Source organism: Cetorhinus maximus, chromosome 5, assembly GCF_964194155.1.
Source record: "Cetorhinus maximus chromosome 5, sCetMax3.hap1.1, whole genome shotgun sequence".
NCBI lineage: Eukaryota > Metazoa > Chordata > Chondrichthyes > Lamniformes > Cetorhinidae > Cetorhinus > Cetorhinus maximus.
This window is the reverse complement of record NC_135883.1, coordinates 106,658,153-106,677,668: the sequence shown is the minus strand read 5'-3', so window position 1 is coordinate 106,677,668 and position 19,516 is coordinate 106,658,153. Positions and strand designations below refer to the sequence as shown.

At 43.5% G+C, this 19,516-nt stretch overlaps 1 protein-coding gene across 1 annotated transcript in view; it reads left to right on the top strand.

Moving 5' to 3' along the window:
- The window catches only part of mms22l (MMS22-like, DNA repair protein), a 147,356-nt gene that overhangs the window by 94,060 nt on the left and 33,780 nt on the right, over positions 1-19,516 (top strand). The window contains exons 15-18 of the mRNA XM_078542289.1: positions 1,821-2,011; positions 4,562-4,712; positions 12,441-12,583; positions 13,939-14,081. Of these exons, the coding sequence (XP_078398415.1) occupies positions 1,821-2,011; positions 4,562-4,712; positions 12,441-12,583; positions 13,939-14,081 (628 nt within the window). The remainder of the gene's footprint in view (positions 1-1,820; positions 2,012-4,561; positions 4,713-12,440; positions 12,584-13,938; positions 14,082-19,516) is intronic.

Here is a 19,516-nt window from a genome sequence, read left to right as displayed (position 1 = left end):
GACACCAACATGTCCTTTTGAAGTTCAAGACTTCCCATCACAGTTGACAACATTTCTAATCTTCGTATCATCTACTACTGTTTATTTAATGGAATTTTGCATTTTAAAAAAATAATTAAATTATCCAGTAATTCATATAAACCAACTCCAAATCCAGACATAGACTGTAGTCACAAAGGGCTGGAACTCATAACTCCTTCACTACATTGCAGCCTTATAATCACCCGTAGTATAGTATGCAAAATCCGAAACTATAAGGATATAGGAATTTTATAAATGGTTATTTATTTGGTATCTCTCCCTCAATATAAAAAAATAGTGATCATGTTTGGTGCACTAGTTGAATGTGCTGTATAGCATAAATGGGGGGAGATTGTGGTGTAGTGGCAATGTCAGTGGACTAGTATTCAAGAGGCCCAGGCTAATGCTCTGCGGACGTGGGTTCAAATCCCATCATAGCAGCTAGTGGAATTTAATTTAAATTAATAAATGCAAAATTGGAAAACTAGTCTCAATAATGGTGACTATGACAATAATCATTGATCATAATCATTATGGTTCACTTATGTCCTTTAGGGAAATCTGCCATCCTTACCTGGTTCTGCCCACATGTGACTCCAGACCCAATGTGGTTGACTCTTAACTCTCCTCTGAAATGGCTAAGCAAGGCACTCAGTTCAAGGGCAATTAGGGATGGGCAACAAATGCTAACCTTGCCAGTGATGCCCACATCCATGAAAGAATAAAAAGAATGTATTCCACACTTTAAGTGAAAGTATTTATATTAGATACAATATGGCTGTGGAGATGTATACCTTCGCAAATTGGTGTGTAATGAAAATGAGCGACAATGTGTCTGCTCTATGAACAAATTTGTTTCAGTAGTTAATTTTGTTACATTGTAAATTTAGAAGTATGACAACTGTCTGTAGATTCAAGATCATCTGTATAGTATAAGGTAAAATCTGTCTTAATAATTGCTTGTTTAGAGAGAGAGAGAGAGCAAGCAAACATTTAAAGAACCCTCCCAGCAATAAATGATTCAGAATTGAACATGTATTAGGAGACTCTCAGTGACTTAAGAATAGTCCCAAAGGGGCTTTGCAGGTAGATTTGCTGTGTGATATAGGTTTTAGTATGGTTACATTTTAGTTTATATTTTGATGGGGATTTATTAGTATATTAGGAATGCATGACAGTTTTAAAAAAAATCTAAATATAGAAAAGCGCCATGGAATATGCAGTCTGGCTCGGAAGTATTCAGTTAACTGAAATTTAAACAGCTGGTGCTGCTAGAAATTGTTCTATTTCAATTTATGTTCATTTAATAGAATTGACTATGTCAAACAGCATTCAAAATAACTGCTCGGACGTCATCACTTATCCCTTTGAGTTCAATTTTACAATCTCTTCTATTCTCGATTCTCCATTGTAAGTTTGACGATTACTTTCTGAGTGTCATCCTCAGACTAGACTCTACTGTCTATTGTCGCTGCCTCTTGCCTTCACATCAGGAGGTGCTGCTTCTCAGTGGATCAGTTCTTGATTGCAGCTGATATGTGATTTGAGGAGGAAAATGGAACAATGAACAATAAAGGAACAGAAAAATTGCAAGAAAGCCTAACCAATGAATCAGGGAAAGCAGAAAAAAAAATGAACAGAAAAGGTTAGAAGCTGTAATACCTGGGGAAAATAAGATGTGTATTTTTTTTCCTGGATTCCGTCAATTATTGAACATGAAATTAAATATGTCCAGTGAGAACTTAACACTCCTTACAGGGCTCAAAATATTTTTATTTTTTTCATTCATCTCTCCACAGGAGTATACACAAGCGCTCAATCCAACTCCTTCAGCAGACTCGTGTGCCTTCACACAGCGTTCCTGTTCCATTAGTTGCCAAAGAGCGCCACCTAGCTATCGCCAGTGCTCTCTGGAGGAACTTTTTTCCTTTTGCAAAGAGCCAAAGACTGTCACAGACACCTTCTCCACAAATAGCTGATATTGCTGCAGGTCAGTGTGATTCTCATTCCAGAGCTTTGTTCCAGTTCTCAGCATTTGAAAACTGCCTGATACCCACATAAAACTGTTTGAAAGAGCAAGAAAAATTCCTGTTTCTACCTGAACTCTGTAGGAGATAACACACCGAATGTGGCATCACCATAATGTTTCCTGGAGGATATCCTCCCAGTTTGGGCCTCAGCCATGTTATTTATATAGTCACGTTACACCTGGAATCACAACCTCTGTAATGAGGGAATAGAAACTTTGCTGTCACTATAAATAACTGGTTAGATTGACTTGGAATATGTCAGCTGTGAACCTTCTGCTGTGGGTGTGTGAATTGACACAAGTTGACATATATACAAATGTTTATTAGTCTGCAAAATACAATAACTCCTATTCACATAAGATTCAAATATTTTGTTATAAATATAATTAATATCAGAGTGATTATAAACGTACTGTTATTGAGTTCAGATGACAATTATCACTCAAGTTAAACTCAATCTGAAGGACTGATTAGATTTCTCCTTTGTTATAACTCCCAGCTATTGATTATTATTCAGAGTGTGCAAAGTTTCCTTGACAAAATGTTAATTTAGTTAGTCAAGGAATCTGGTTGGCAGCCAGTGTGGCTGCTTCAGCGCAAAAACACCCATTACTTTTCTCAATTTAACACACTCCATGGGTGACTTCGATTCAGTGCTGTATCGCAGTTCTGAAACTAGGATCTACATGGGGAGGCTGTAGAGACTTTTGAGGGGAAATAATGAAAGTGCAGGACTAGCCTTGAAGGGTGGGAGGCAATTGGGGGGAAGGGAAGGAGCAGCATGGGTGGCCAGAGCCAGGTTTGGTGCGGGCTGGAGCAGGATGCGGTCGCCACGCGCAGTGTAGAGTGGGCTGGCTGTCTCACCTAGGAGAGGAGTGTGCATGGAGGAGTGCTCAGAGCGGTATGAAGATTTCAATAGTATATATTTAACTAATATGTAAGTAAATACCTGTTTTCTTAAAAGCGTTATTAAAACTCTATTTTTTGTGTTACAATTTAGATTGAGGGTTGGTAGGTTCATTTGGAAAGGGGTCCTTTAATCAATAACATTTGAGAATCACTGTTGTGTTGGTTGTGCAACAGATGTTGCAATGCCCAATTGTACCAGCAAGAGGTCTGAAGCAACTTGGTACTTGGGCTTCATTGGCATGAAGGTGGCAAGCTGCAAAATACCAAACAGATGCTCCAAAGCAGCTTACTGGTTAGGGATAATGGGAAATTGGCCTGCTCTTTTGTAGAGCCAGCTGACAGTCCAGTCTAGTGTTGGGGTGGGTCAGTTGAAGGATGCGTGGGTGACAGTGGGAGCCAACAGTGTTCTGCCCTCATGGTCCCACAAAAATATTTCTTTTAAAATAAATTGCCCAGTAACTCTTTGTACAGACTTGAAACATTAATCCTGTGTTCTCTCCGCAGATGCTGCCAGACCTGCTGAGTTTTTCCAGCATTTTTTGTTTTTATTTTATACTTGTAGCAAGTACGTATTCATTCTGGACTGGATTGCCTTGAATTGGCTATGCAAAGTTTTCTGTTCCACACTTAATGTAGTTACTAAAAGTCTCAGAAATGATTCACTGCCCTTGTGAAACCAATTTACATTAGCAGTGATTTGAATGTTAGATATTTGAATTAGTTTTAACCTCAATTAATCTCACACTGTGTTTCAAACAAAAGTTTAGGACTTTAATAGTAAAATCCGAAGCATTCTTTTTCAGGGTATATCTGTCAATATGGCACACGTTCAGATTTCTCTTCCTGACTTGCATATTGCTACTTTTTTTAACTATAGATTTCAAGTCAGCGGCTTTTTAATAACACAAACATTGATTACTTTCTCCCTGAATACATAGGATATATTCTGATGCTTTTGGTCTGGCATGTCATGTTAGTTAATGCTCCTGTGTTCCTATTTGTTGTGTCACATTATCCTGTTTAGTGTCTTCAGCTGATACTAATACATCTGGGAAGTTGTATGACCTCTAAGCTCAGGCTTCTCACGTAGGCACAGAAATCTGATCGGAAATATTGTAAGAAGCATTTCCTGTGCAGCAGATTATGTAACGTAGATGAGTCTAGTCATTTTTCAGTAAATACCTTAATTTTCTGTGCTTTACTATGTCACCGGCCTCACCATCAGCATTAAGTGCTCAGTTCCGTGCATAAAACAAAATGGTGACTGAAAACAATTAAAATATTTGAAGTTAGTTGATTGGTTTGCCTATTAAGCACATGCCAGCTGCTGCTAATTTACTAGCATTTTAGACTTCACGATTGGTGCTTTTCTTTCCCCTTTTGCTACATGCTGATTCCCTAACTGTTCAGTCATGATGAGCTGCTGTTTTATGAATATAAAGTTGCTTTATGGCCAATGGGCTGGAACTGTGACTCAAAGATTTGCAAGTATAAGGTGTGATGGCTGAACCGTAACCAATGCACTTGTGTAGGAAATGCATCTTCTTATATGGATAGATATTAATGAGATTTTTAATAAAACAACATGCATTATATTCCAGGTTTTACGCTTCTGGCGATGGATATGCCTAGCACAGCACCATCAGACCTCCAGCCACAGCCTCTTATAACCATGGTGCAATTATTTGGCTGGGATGACTTGATACACCCTCAGCTAGTTTGTAGATACCTCACTCATCTAATTCAAAACAGGTATAACATTTTGATTATTTTTTTTTCCCATGGCTCAGGCTCTGGGAGTGGTCCTGTGCCTAACCTTCAGATGCAAGGCAACTCCTTACTTTCACAATCAAGTGCCAGACACAATCCAGTGCTTGAAACTTCAGATAGTCCGGTTTAAATACGTAAAGCGGTCATGGATTTTCTGTGTGATGTTCTGAAAGCTTTAACCATAATTATATTTTAGTTTTTTGGAGTGCAAGTTCCATTTCGGTATTCTTCATTATCGGGATAATCCTATGAACAGCTGCAACTTGTAAGATATGTAGTGCTTTTAACATTATAAAAGTCCCAAGGTGCTTCACAGGAGCACTATGAAGCAAAATTTGACACCAAACCATATAAGGTGATTTTGTGGCAGATGGCCAATTATATAAGTAGATGGGTTTTAAGGAATATCTTAAAGGACAGAGAGGTGGAGAGCTTTAGAGTGGGAATTCCAAAGCTTAGGACCTAGACAAATAGAGGCACAGCCACCAGTGATGTTGCAGTTAAAATTAGGGATGCTGAGAAGGTCAGAATTAGAAGAGCATAGATATCTCAGAAGATTACGGAACTGGGGGAAAGTTGAGCTGAGGCTTGACCAGGAGCCAATATAGATCAGTGAGCACAGGGGTGATAGGTAAATGGACGCACACCTGATGTCATCGCGTGTCATTTTATGTTCCAGCGTGTTGGGCCCACCCCAGCACGCCGAATGTAAAATCCTGGCCTTTATGTTGTTGCAAATATCTCATTTATGGTTCATGTGTTTTAGTACACAACTTTTAGTTTTAGGTATTAAAGTCTAACTGTAGAGAGCTGGAGGGGGGAAGACCTAATTTAAAACTGGTAAGCGTTTGATGTGAATGCAACACAAAGAAGCTGGGAGGTTATGACACTGAAAAGGTCAGAACAGAAGAGATAGAATAGCAGGTGGAAAAACTTAAATAATGCATGATCTAACTGAAAACAGAAACTGAAAATCGAAACAGAAAAGAGAAACATAAGGAAACTGACTCTCCCCATTTCAAAGGAAACAAAAACTGAACCCGAGATTTGGTAACTGAAACTGCTGGGTAGACTGAACCTGATATAAAGGGATGTAGAGCCATCCAATTAGTAGTTGCAGCTTGGAACTGGTGTGTGCAGTTTGTAGCTCACTGAGAGAAGATAGCCAAAGTAAATGACAGTTAGATAGACCTGCACTGTAAGCAGAGTAAAAAAAACTAACTTCATCATTCACCATATGGAATGCGGGTGAGGCTTAACCTTGGTTTGAATTTTGTGAGGGAACAGAAAGTGGAAGATTGCCTAGTATGAAATTAGTGGAAGAATCTACAGTGGTCCCTACAGAGCCTTGTGGCTTAACTCTTTTGATAAAGAACTGAATTTCATTTTCTAAAGAAAAGTTATTGGCCCCGACAGGTATCATAAAATTGAGGGCTTGTGGCAGGATTTATAATCCACAGAGGTGTGCTAGGATATTGGCTAAGGCTTATGCGAACCAGATTTCACAGTGAACATTTATTGTATTTATTGAGAAGCAGTTATGGCACTGTCAATTGCTAAATCTTTTATGGAGAGGGAAGATTTATCTCTCGGTGATTTGCAATAATCAGCAACGGTTAGGTTAATAGAATTAGCAGAAAAGTTGAAGTTAGAGGTAAAAGCAGAAGCTAAAAAAATCTAATAGTGAATATTTTAGCACATTATTTGGGATTGGAAGAAGAAAAGTCTGACCCAGATAGTACACAGCTTGAGTTGGCTAGAATTCCATTGCAGATAAAGGAGCTTGAAATAGAAAAAGAAATGAAAAAAAATTGGAAAAGAGGAAAAAGAAAGAGAAATACAAAGGCTTGAACTTAAATTCCAGAGAGAGAAGTTAGCAAGGGAAGAAAGAGATAAGGAAGTTTCAAAGAGAGGAAGAATCTTTGCCTTGTGCCTAAATTTACCGAGTATGGAGTTGAGAGATATTTTGTTTCATTTGAGAAAGTTGCTACAAAACTAGGGTGGCCAATTGACATATGGACTCTTATTTTGCAAATTGGCAAGTCAATGGATGTTTATTCAAGTCTTTTAGCAGAGCAATCTTCAGATTATGAGACTGTTAAAAATACAATACTTAATGTTCATAAACGTGTCTGTGAAACGTATCAATTAAAATTCTGGGTTCTAAAGAAAAGACAGAATGAAACATTTATGGAATATACTAGGGAGAAAGAAATGTTGTGGTGGTTTCGGACAATGGAACTTGAGCAGAATTTTGAGAACGTGAGAGGAGCCCTGATCTCAGAAGAATTTAAAAATAGTGTTCCATTTGTTATTCAGACTTACGTTGAAGACCAGAAAAGGTCTAGAAATGAAGCTACAATTTTAAAAAATATATTTATTCACTTTATGGGCTTCGCTGGCTGGGCCAGCATTAATTGCCCATCCTTAGTTGCCCTTGAGAAGGTGATGGTGAGCTGCCTTCCTGAACCGCTGCAGTCCATGTGGTGTAGGTACATCCACGGTGCTGTTCAGAAGGGAGTTCCAGGATTTTAACCCAGCGACAGTGAAGGAAAAGCAATATATTTCCAAATCATGATGGAGAGTTGACTTTGGAGGGGAACTTCCAAATGGTGGCATTCCACCTATCTGCTGCCCTTGTCCTTCTAGATGGTAGTGGTCGTGAATTTGGAGGTGGTGTCTAAGGAGCCTTGGTGAATTCCTGCATTGCATCTTGTAGATGGTACGCACTGCTGCCACTGGGCGTTGGTGGTGGAGGGAGTGAACGTGTTTGTGAATGTGGTGCCAATCAAATGGGCTGCTTTGTCCTGGACGGTGTCAAGCTTCTTGAGTGCTATGGGAGCTGCGCTCATCCAGGCAAGTGAGAAGTATTCCATCACACTCCTGACTTGTGCCTTGCAGATGGTGGACAGGCTTTGGGGAGTCAGGAGGTGAGTTACTCATCGCAGGATGCCAAGCCTCTGACCTGCTATTGTAGCCACAGTATTTATATGGCTAGTCCAGTTCAGTTTCTGGTCAGTGGTAACCCCCCCCAGGATGTTGATAGTGGGGGATTCAGTGATGGTAATGTCATTGACCGTCAAGGGGCAATAGTTAAATTCTCTCTTGTTGGAGATGGTCACAGCCTGACACTTGTGTAGCGTGAATGTTACTTGCCAATTGTCAATCCAAGCCTGGATATTGTCCAGATCTTACTGCATTTGGACAAGACTGCTCCAGTATCTGAGGAGTCGCGAATGGTGCTGAACAATATGCAATCGTCAGCAAACATCCCCACTCCTGACCTTATGATGGAAGGAAGGTCATTGATGAAACAGCTGAAGATGGTTGGGCCTAGGACACTACCCTGAGGAACTCCTGCAGTGACGTCCTGGAGCTGAGATGACTGACCCCCCAACAGGCACAAACATCTTCCTTTGTGCTAGGTATGACTCCAACCAGTGGAGGGTTTTCCCCTGACTCCCATTGACTCCAGTTTTGCTGGGTCTCCTTGATGCCACATTCGGTCAAATGCCACCTTGATGTCAAGGGCAGTCACTCTCACCTCACCTCACAAGTTCAGCTCTTTTGCCCATGTTTGAACCAAGGCTATAATGAGGTCAGGAGCTGCATGACCATGGCAGAACCCAAACTGGCCATCAATGAGCAAGTTATTGCTAAGCAAGTGCTGCTTGATAGCACTGTTGATGACTCCTTCCATTACTTTACTGATGATAGTGAGTAGACTGGTGGGGCGGTATTTGGCTGGGTTGGATTTGTGCTCCTTTTCCGTACAGGTCATACCTGGGCAATTTTCCACATAGCTGGGTAGATGCCAGTGTTGTAGCTGTACTGAAACAGCTTGGCTGGGGGCACAGCAAATTCTTGAGCATAAGTCTTCAGTACTATTGCTGGAATATTGTCAGGGCCCATAGCCTTTGCACTATCCTTCAGCTGTTTCTTGATATTATATGGAATGAATTGAATTCGCTGAAGACTGGCATCTGTGATGCTGAGGACCTCCGGAGGAGGCCAAGATGGATCATCCTGGTTGGCACTTCTGGCTGAAGATTGTAGCAGCCTTATCTTTTGCACTGATGTGCTGGCCTCCCCCATCATTGAGGATGAGGATAGTTGTGGAGCCTCCTCCTCCAGTCAGTTGTTTAATTGCCCACCACCATTCATGACTGGATGTGGCAGGACAGCAGAGCTTAGATCTGATCCATTGGTTGTGCTTGAAAACTTAAACACAGTGGTTTAATCACATCTAATGTGATTCCAAAATTGGACAACGTTTGCTAAATAACCCTGTGTGCTAAGAACTATGCTGAGAGCCAATTTAAGATTGCCAGTTGGGCTCGCAGTGTGTACTGTATGCTACGTATATTAATACACAGGGCCCTGTTCTTTGCAGACAGAAAAAACATGTACACATATTGCACCTGTTTCAGCTAAACAAAATAAGTGACTGCCATTCGCTGACTCGTTCCTTGGCAATGCCTTGATCAAGCAGGGTCAGGCTGCCTGGTTTAAATTTCAAACAATGCTTGGCAGTTACCTTCAGTCACCATCAATTGGCACATTCTTCATGGCAAAGCCTTTACTAATCAGAGTTCACTTGCCAACTAATCAGCACTGCAGCGGTTCAACAAGGCAGCTCGCTACCACCTTCTCGAGGGCAATTAGGGATGGGCAGTAAATGCTGGCCTAGCCAGCGAAGCCCACATCCCTTGAATGAATAAAAAAAACTCTCCTCTCATACAGGATAAATTGTTGTTTTCCCCTTATATTGGTATTTTTGCAAAGTGCACTGATAAGCGCAAGACAAAAAGCTTCAACATGTCTCTTTCTTCAGCAATACTCAATTGCTTAGAATCATAAAACACAGAAGGCGGCAATTCAGTCCATCATGTCATTGATATAGCTTTCCAATTCATCTCATTCTGCTTACACTCGTCCAGCTATTATCAAATTCTGCTTTTTACCCTTAATGTCACCATTAACAACTCCTTTAGCCAGTACCACCAACATCAACACCTCTTTTACCTTTTGTTTATGACATCTTTGGCCATCTCTCCTTTGCCCCCACCTATCGCTGGCCTTCGATCCAGCTTCACCTGTTCTACCGCCCCCTTAAACAGTATAAATTTCACCACATTTTTACTTCTCTTAGCCCTGAAGAAGAGTCACACTGACTCGAAACGTCAACTCTGTCTTTCTCTCCACAGATGCTGTCAGACCTGCTGAGTTTTTCCAGAATTTTTTGTTTTTGCTTCAGATTTCCAGCATCCGCAATATTTTGCCTTCACCTCATTCTGCTGCTCTTTCCCTATGTGCAGCAAATCTTTCCTTTTTGAGCATATCCAAAGTTACTATTGAATCTGCTTCCACAAACTATTAAGGCAGTGCATTCCAGATCACCATAACTCACTGAGTTCAACCATCATCTTAAATCTGTGTCTTCTGGTAACTGACCCTCATTCCAGTAGACACAGTTTCTCATTTACCCTATCAAACTTCTCGCAAGTTTGATTACCCCTATTAAATCTCACAAGCTCCTCTGGTCCAAGGAGAACAATCCCAGCTTTTCTAGTCTCTCCACATAACTGAAGCCCCTCACCCTTATTATAGTTTTAGTAAAACTCCTCCGCACCCTTTCTTAATGCTTTGACATTCTTACCAAAGGCTCTTAAAATCCTCATCCTTGCCTCCTATTCCTTTCCTGGTCTTGCCTCACGTGTACCTTTTGTAACTCTCTCCAGCCTTACACTCCTCTCAGGCCCTGCTGTGGTCTGGCAGTAGATGTCTGTGCACCCCACCTATTTTCCATTCCACCATCAGTGGGTGAACTTTCAGCAAGCTCAGACCCTTTCCCTAGATGTCCCTCCAATACTCTCTGCTTCTCTACTTTGCCCATCATTCTTAAGGGTCACTTGTTCTAATTTATCCACTAAGACTCAGCATCTTCTTTTTTTCTCTCTTGGAAACACCTTGGGGCCTGTTTTATATTAAAAGTACAGTATGAGTGCAAGTTGTTATAAGATTGTGCAAGTAATCAATAAAACATTATTTTTGTAAAAATTGAAACGCATTGTAAAGTCCAATTTGACAACTGTACAGAATCTAAAGTCAGAGTGCTCTTGTAATAAGAGAAAACCATTCTCTTCAGCAAATCTCCACGGTAATTACAACATCCTAATCACTTGAAACAACCAAAATTGCACAACCACCTCATGCTGTGTGATGTATAAAATAAACCTGTTAGAGCCCAGACCATTCAGCCTCCAGCCTTATGCTATTGATGGCTTTATCTTTGCTTTCGTGATTCATAACATTGACTGCTGCTCTCAGTTGTGTTGCTCTTGGAAGCACATAGAATCTCTGGTGGGTGCCATAGCCTTCGAGTTTTTATCAAAGTGTACCCGTTCCTTTCCCTTTAGAATTTGCAAAACTAAATCTTTAAACAAAATTCTTATCACTTGGTTACCTTGAAACATATACATTTTTTTAAATCTGTAAATTTTAAAGACAAAAGTTAGGACTGAAAACCAACCTCAGTATTTGAAAGATAAACATGGGATTTTGTTTCTAATCACAGAATTGTTACAGCACAGAGGGAGGCCACTTGGCTCATTGTGTCTGCACTGGCTCTCTGAATGAGCATTTCACTTAGTGCCATTCTCCTGCCTTCTCCCTGTAACTTTGCACATTGTTTCTTTTCAAACAATCACCTAATTCCTTCTTGAATGCCTCGATTGAACCTGCCTCCACCACACTCTTAGGCAGTGCATTCCAGACACGAACCACTCACTGTGTGAAAAGTTTTTTTCTCACATCATATTTCCTTCTTTTACCAATTACCTTAAATCTGTGCCCCCTGGTTCCCAATCCATCCATCAATGGGAACGGTTTCTCCCTACCTACCCTGTCCAGGCCACTCGCGATTTTGAATACTTCTATCAACCGCCTCTCTGCCTTCTTTTCTCTAAGGAAAAGAATCCCAACTTCTCCAATCTATCTTCATAACTGAATTTTCTCATCTATGGAATCATTCTTGTAAACTTTTTCTGCACTCTCTGCAATGCCTTCACATCCTTCCTAAAATGCGGTCCCCGGAATTATACGTAGTACTCCAGCTGAGATCTAACTAGTGTCTTATCCAAGCTCAAAATAACCTCCTCTCTCTTGTACTCTATGCCCCTATTAATAAAGCTTGAGATACTGTATGCTTCAAACTGTTCTCTCGACGGGGAGAACAGGTCCTGCCACCTTTAATGACATTTGCACATATACACCCAGGTCCCTCTGCTTCTGCACCCCCTTTACAGTTGTACCCATTATTTTACATTCTCTTTCTATGTTCTTCCAACCAAAATGTATCACCTCACATTTCTCTGCATTGAACTTCACATCTGCCACTGATCCGCCCATTCCACCAATTTGTCTATGCCCTTTTGAAGTTCTACACTGTCCTCACAATTTACAATGCTGTTGGCAATCTGCTGATGAGACCTGTAAACCACCAAGTGATAATTTAGAACTGAATTTTATGCCTCTTGATAGCTGTTGGATGCACTTTTTCAAACCTATTCTCCAAAATGCAGATATATAGCACAATATTTGGATGTTATAACTGAGCTTTAATCCTGTCCAAAGCAGTTTCTGAAACGTCATGAAGGAAACAATACATTGCAGATGTCCAACTGTTCCTTGATTTTTTTTCCTCCTCAGTTCTTTAGTGGATGCTCTGACAAACCTAGGATGCAGCTCATACCAAACTTCATCAGTCCATTCTTGGTTTCGCTGTGTTTTGCAGCAGCATATGAATCAGCCTGTTGGCACGACAGAAAAACGAGACTCCACCCACACAATTGGTAAGACATAGACATGGAATCATTTGAGTTGTTTAAAGATAAGGGAACGTTAATGGGAAAAATTGTTACCTAACCGAGGTGTGAATTCACTAGAGTTCTTAGCTACAAAGTATGTTTCACTGTATTGCCACTGACTAGTAAAGTTCCAAAGTAAAATGAATGCGTTTGGTTGATAAGCTGTTCTTGATGCTGCACGAGGTAAAGATTCACTAATCATCTCCGCAGCAATAATGCGTTTGCATCCACTTTGTAGCACAATACAACTTGCTGAAAACCCAGAAGGTAATTTCCTTCATTAATGTGGCATACATGTGCACTAATGAGATAGACCCTGTAGCATGTGAAACTCGGCAGTAACAGATTGGCCACTTGTTATTCAGCCAGCCCAATTTTCTTTTCCGTTGAAGTTGTTAGCATCTGAAATGCTCCCACCAGTTTTCTGCCTTGCAGCGAGAGTTAGCATCTATCCCCTAGCATTATCTTTTAGTAACTTAGATCATGGAGCTATACTGCTCTGTTCTCTTACTGAAGCAAGGCATGCAACAGTGGCAGGATAAGATGATAGAATTTAATACCATATACTAACACCAAGAACTGTTCAGTTGCTTAAAACTGAGAATCATAAATGTCTTCCCTAATCTTCCAGCACCATGTTAACTTTATCCCCAGGCACTTAATAAAAGAAGTTTGTATGTTATACCCGTGACTTGCCTGAGGCAATTTTAATTGAAGAAATGGCTGTGACATTACTCTTAGTATCTTTAAATTAAGGCCTATGTTTTCAGGAGCTTGATAAACAATCCTTTTCTGATTTATATTTTAAAGATCACACAGAATCACACAGTGCAGAAGAGGCCCTTCGGCCCATCGAGTCTGCACAGACAGATCGTTGAAGGCTCAATACTAAACTTGATTGTATAGTCACACTTACTCAAGCCCTAGCTCCATTGTTCAAGAGAGATCAGATTCTGATCAATAAAACTGTTTATTTTTATGGAGGGAGGAGTGCTTGTTTGACCAGGTAAATTGTAAGGGTCGGACCGCCACAAAAATCACTGAAGTTGTGATTTTTATTATGGCAGGTAGTTCCTTTCAATACTTTACAAATCTCATAGTCAGACATTCATTTAGTCAACTTTAAACTTGCAACACCGGCTAAGGCAGCGGATTAGTAAATGTGTCGAGTTACATATTGCTGGTTGCATTTTACCAATCTATGAAAATTATGTCAGTAAAGGAATCATTGGCTGAGATTGTTAATTATGGCTGACTTTATCAGTAGCATTTAATTTCATATAAACTGTTCTTAAATATTACGTTGGAATGATAATATGCTCATTTCCATTCACAAATAGGAAAGGTAAACATGGAGCAGTTGGCAGGGTTAACCAGGATCGTGTACAAGCTGCCAGAAGTGGAAAACCTACTCTCCCAGGGTCAAGTTGATCAGTCAGCAGTAAAGGTGGAACCCAAAACTGCTGTCTTTGTATTCATTAAGGTAATGTCTGTTCAGAAACAGTGTCACGACTGACTGCGGATAGTGCGCTGTAATATCAAGCCCCATTTCCCTGAGCTGCGACAAATGTGAGAAGTTTGACCAAACCACCAGATTGCCCCAATTCCACCTAACTGTTTAATTTAGGTTAACAGAATACGAGCACCAGGTTTGTAAACTTAATAAATAAATAACTGTTCATTGAACAAACTGCCGTTAACCAGTGGCAAAAGAAAGAAATACGAACTGCTCATTTCTAATTTTATAACCTAAATTCTACCCCTTCTTAAGTCCCTATACACACACACATAAGACACACAAAAACATGGATTTTAAGGGTGGGATAAAACAGTTCAATAGCACCAATTCTGGAGTACAGGATTCAATGGGTTGATTTTGATCGATGTTTTCCAAATTCCTTTCAGTTCTTGTTGATGACACGAGGTGGTCTTCCAGCACTTTCGGTATTTAGTTTACTGGTTGAGCACTTTCCTTTCAATGTCTCTAACAGTGATGTTCCCCTTTTCCTCTTGACAGGGGTTTTCAGAGAGAGAGCAGTTATAGAGATAGGAGGAGAAAAAGCCAGCTAGCTATTATTATGGAATTACTGGAAACTTCCACATATAGGAGCAAGAGGCTTTAGGTCTTTTTCTTTTCAGGCTAGGAGCTATTCTGCTGCACTATCCTCACACAAAACCTGGCCAGGAGCCAATTAAAACATTGTTGCAAGGCAGCTCCCTTATTCCAGGATTCCTTTCCAGCACCATCCTGTCTTTCGTGGCACACTTTGTTCCAACACTGTAACATTGTATATATCTCTCACCCTGTTCCAGTGGACACGTCTTTCAAACTGCAGCCATTGTAATTTTAATCCACAGTCCAACAGAAAATAAATAGATATGTTCTTTACAATATTCCAACAGAAATAAAAATATATGTTCCTTACAACAGGCGTAGGTGGTGAACAAATAACTTCCTCACACAGTCTCTGCGCTTTTAAACTCATGGGCAGAATTTTCAATTTGACGTGCGGGGCCGACCCCCCCGCATGTTTGTGCGTAAAATGACGCGCGGTGACGTCAGGCGAGCATCCCGACCTCACCGTGTGCCATCACGATATTTCGCTGGGCAGGCGTGCCGTGAAGTCTGACACATGCCTGCAATTAATTAACAGCTAGTTAAGGCCCTTAATTCATCAATCAACGGCGATTTTTAGGAGCCCGTGCGATCTTCGGGTTGGCGCAACGGGCAGGCGGGTAAACGACTTTTCTATGAACCTCGTCCACAGGCGGGATAAGAGGGCTCAGTAAGGTCATCAGTCTGCTTTGTGGAGTATTTATTGGAGAAAGTGTTTTAAACTAGCCTGTGTGATCTGCAGTAGTTCAGAAGGAATTCCAGCAGCTTTCTGTGTACTTTTAACCTTCAGGTCAGCACTTCTCAGTCAGGAATCTTTTGCGGGCCTGTAACTTTCAGGAAGCCTCCCCTTAGCCTGGGAATGGGATCTGACATGTCCACTGGAGCCAGCTCCTCTGAGGAGGAAGGGAGGGCTAGAAGGAGGAGGAGGCCAGAAGTGCACATTCAGCCTCCAGGGAAACCACCTTTGGGAGTACAGGTAGACACTGACCTGGGCCTACACCAAGGAGGCAAGGAAACCTGGGAGGCTTTGATCCAACGAACCTTCAGTTAGCACAACACAAATGGAACAGCAGGACCAGCCTTGCCTGGTGCATCCATACTCGACACCTAAGTGCAAAATCTGCCAGGTCATCAGCAGGAACTAAGGGCCTTGTACATAAATTTGAATGTCCAAACAAACACTCATGACAGTTTTCTTAAACATACAAATGCAGAACAAACAAGCCACCCTCAGCCATGGTCACACATCTGAATTTTAATTTTCAAATCCTGTTCTCCCAACTGTAAAACAATACTGTAAGCAAGCAAAAAGAAATCCTAAGGACCTAATCTCGGGCCAACACAAAAGCACCAGTGAGAAACCCGTGGTGTGCCTAATGTACCTTACGTTTCCGTTTCCGGGTGGTATGTCTTGGTGCTGCCCCATCGCTCAGAGTGTCATCTGAGACAGACTGCTGACTCTGCTGTCCTGTTGGCCTCGATGACCTTGGCGGTTGTCCTCTGGCCCATGGACCCTGTGCTGGCCCCGCCTGGGAGGGAGCGGCCAGTTCCACAGCTGGCAATTCCCCAGTCTTCGCAGCCTCATCGGATGATACGGTCAGTGGGAGAGGGGGCGGAGGAGCTGGTGCCTTCGTGCGGAGCGCCCTGAGAGGTGCCCGTAGAGGCGACAGGCAGCTGCTGCACCGACGTGAGGTCGCCTCGGACCTCCCTGCTCACCGTGGATAGATGGGCAATGAGCTGGAAAGCTTGATGCCCAGACCATCTCCCACACTGGCACTGACCAGCTGAGGTCAATGCCGATGTGAGGGCTTGCTGGTCTGAGCGCATCCCCAGGAAGCCCTGACGGGTCTTCTGGAGGAGCCTCTCCACGAGAGTCGCCACTCTCTCCATGGAGGATGCATGGCGCTCAGACATGTGGCTCATTGCTTCAGTAAGCATCCGCGTGGACTCCTCCATCACAGACACCAGACGAAGGATAGCCTCATGTATCACACCCAGATGCTCCCGCACACCTGGCCGCATTTCCTGCAGCTGCTGCGTCGCGGCCGACTCCAGAGACACATCATCAGACACCAACTGAGCATGTGCCTGGTCCCCTGCAGTCCTCCAACACTAGCCGATGTTCCAATGCCAACCGAGGTGCTAGTACTTGCCCTGGTGTCTGCCTCGCAGAAATGGTGTGACCCTGGTGAGACTTGAGGGCCCTCAGGTGTGAGAGGGGGCCTCTTCAGCTCTTCCTACCGGCCGAGCTCTGATGATGCTGAGAGGAACAACAAGGATAGTGGATCAGTTAGTGTGCACACAGTGACACACTTCATCCCTGTCCCCCCGGCTCATTATGCACTCAACCTTCTGGAACCAATGGACGCGAACGTTGGTGGGGTGGTAAATGGTGAGGAGGATAGCCTTACATTACAGGAGGATGTAGACGGTCTGGACAGATGGGCTGATAAATGCCAAATGGAATTTAATGTGGATAAGTGTGAGGTGTTGCACTTGGGCAGGACAAACAAGGCACGGGAATACAAGATGAATGGTAGGACTGTGGGAAATAATGAGAATCAGCGGGACCTTGGTGTGCATGTCGACTGGTCCCTTAAGGTAGCAGGACAGGTACATAAGGTGTTTAAGAAGGCATATGGCACACTTGCTGTTATTAGCCGAGGCATAGAATATAGGAGCAGGGAGGTAATGTTTGAACAGCAGAAAACGCTGCTTAGGCCACAGCTACAGTACTGCGTGCAGCTCTGAAATGCGCATTGTGGGAGGGATGTGATTGCAGTGCAGAGGAGATTTACCAGGATGTTGCCTGGGCTGGAGAGTTTTAACAATGAGGAGAGATTGGATAGACTGGGGTTATTTTCCTTGGAGCAGAGGAGATTGAGGGGGGACATGATTGAGGGGTATAAACTTATGAGGGGCATAGATAGGGTAGACAGAAAGGAACTTTTCCCCTTGGCAGAGGGATCAATAACCAGGGGGAATTGATTAAAGGTAAGGGGCAAGAGGCTTACAGGGGATGCGATGAGCAACTTTTGCACACAGAGGGTGGTGGGAATCTGGAATTCGTGCCTGAAAGTGTGGTAGACGCAGAAACCCTCATAACATGTAATAACTATTTGGATGTGCATTGCGGTGCCATGGCATACAAGGCTATGGGCCTAGTGCTGGAAAATGGGATTAGAATATTTAGGTACGTGTTTGACCTGCGCATCCTTGATGGGCCTAAGGGCTTTTTTCTGTGCTGCACACCTCTGACTCTATCACTCTATGACCAAGCAATGTTGCAACAATAACAAATTTAACAATCATCAGTGCTATGGATGTTGGGAGGACATTGTGGATCTCACTGTTGGCCTCAAATTCCTGGCCATGCCACCCCAGCCTCACCGACACCAGTTGACATGGGTGCATGCTGCCTCTCCAGCTCAAGGACCTCCTGCTCGAAGCGGCTTAAGATGAGGAGGTGTACCTGGCCGCCTCCAGTCCTCGCATGCTCCGAGGCATTATGAGCATTCTTCTCCTGAGAAGGAGAGAACACCATTCATTACGGCAAATTGCACATGGAGTCCGCACACGCACGCCGCACCCCAACCACAGTGGCCCACATCAGGCCCTCCAGCGCCTCCTCTCCCCGCTGCTGCTGATCAGTCACACAAAGATAGTACGCCTGCTCCCAACACTCCCGACGGCCCCTCGGACGCATGCTGCGTCCATCACTTTAGGAACCACACGGTATTTGCTCCCATAGCAAGGATGCGCAACTACGTGCAGCGTAGAGGGCAACAGATGGTTCTTTGCCACGACACCTTGAGGCTCCCCTTCTATCATCTCATCACTGTGAATAGGACGTGCTGGAGTTCTGAGTATGCGCCTAGCTGCATCTCCTGCAGACTGCCCCCAGACTGGTCATGTGCGACTAAGAGCAACGCATGGTGTGGGGGGAGAACTCATCTCCTCATGAACCACTCAGGCTGACCTCAGCATGGACACTATCTGCTTGCCCACCCAGCGAAGGAAAGATGCCCAACATGATTCAGTGCAGCCACGACAGTAAGACTTGGGGGGTGCAGGGCGGCGGAGGAGGAGGGGGGGCCTCAAGGGCTAAGACTACCTGTTGGGTTAAATGCCCAATGCCAACATGGTACTCACCCTGCCAGAGCGCAACAAATCGTTGAAGCGCTTGTGACACTGGATCCAGGTGCGCTGCACCACGTCGCGGGAGCTCACCACCTCCGCCACCTCCTCCCAGGCAGGCTTCGTCATGTGGGGGGGCCCCCTCCTTCCATCCTGGGGGAACAACATCTCCTGCCGTGCTGCCACCTCCTCAAGGAGGGCAGCAAGGCAGTCATCTGAAAAGCGAGGGGTGCATTGGCCCCCCACTGGCCTACCCTGCAACCTGCCCTGCCCCTGTGGCAGCCCCTGCAGCCTGGCTTGCTCCTCTGCCCTTCCCTCCAGCCTGGCCTGCTCATCCGACCCCCTCTGGTGCGGCCTAGAACTGGCCATTGTGAGCAGCCTACAGGAGGCTGCCAGGTCTTCTTTTAAACAGACTGCCGGGACGCCATTGGACCCGCTGGTCTGTGCACGCCTACCGCCGCTGCCCGCACACTCCCGCTATCCGTGGGAGTCAGCAAATACGCTGGACCGGCCTTAATTGGCCTGCTTTCATAAAATGGCAGCGTGGACCCGATCACGGGCAGCGATCAGGTCCAGGCCCACACCCGCTCTTCCCCCCACCCGAAACAATGGAAAATTCTGCCCCATGTTAAGCACAGTATATACAAATTATGCTCTTTTTGTGT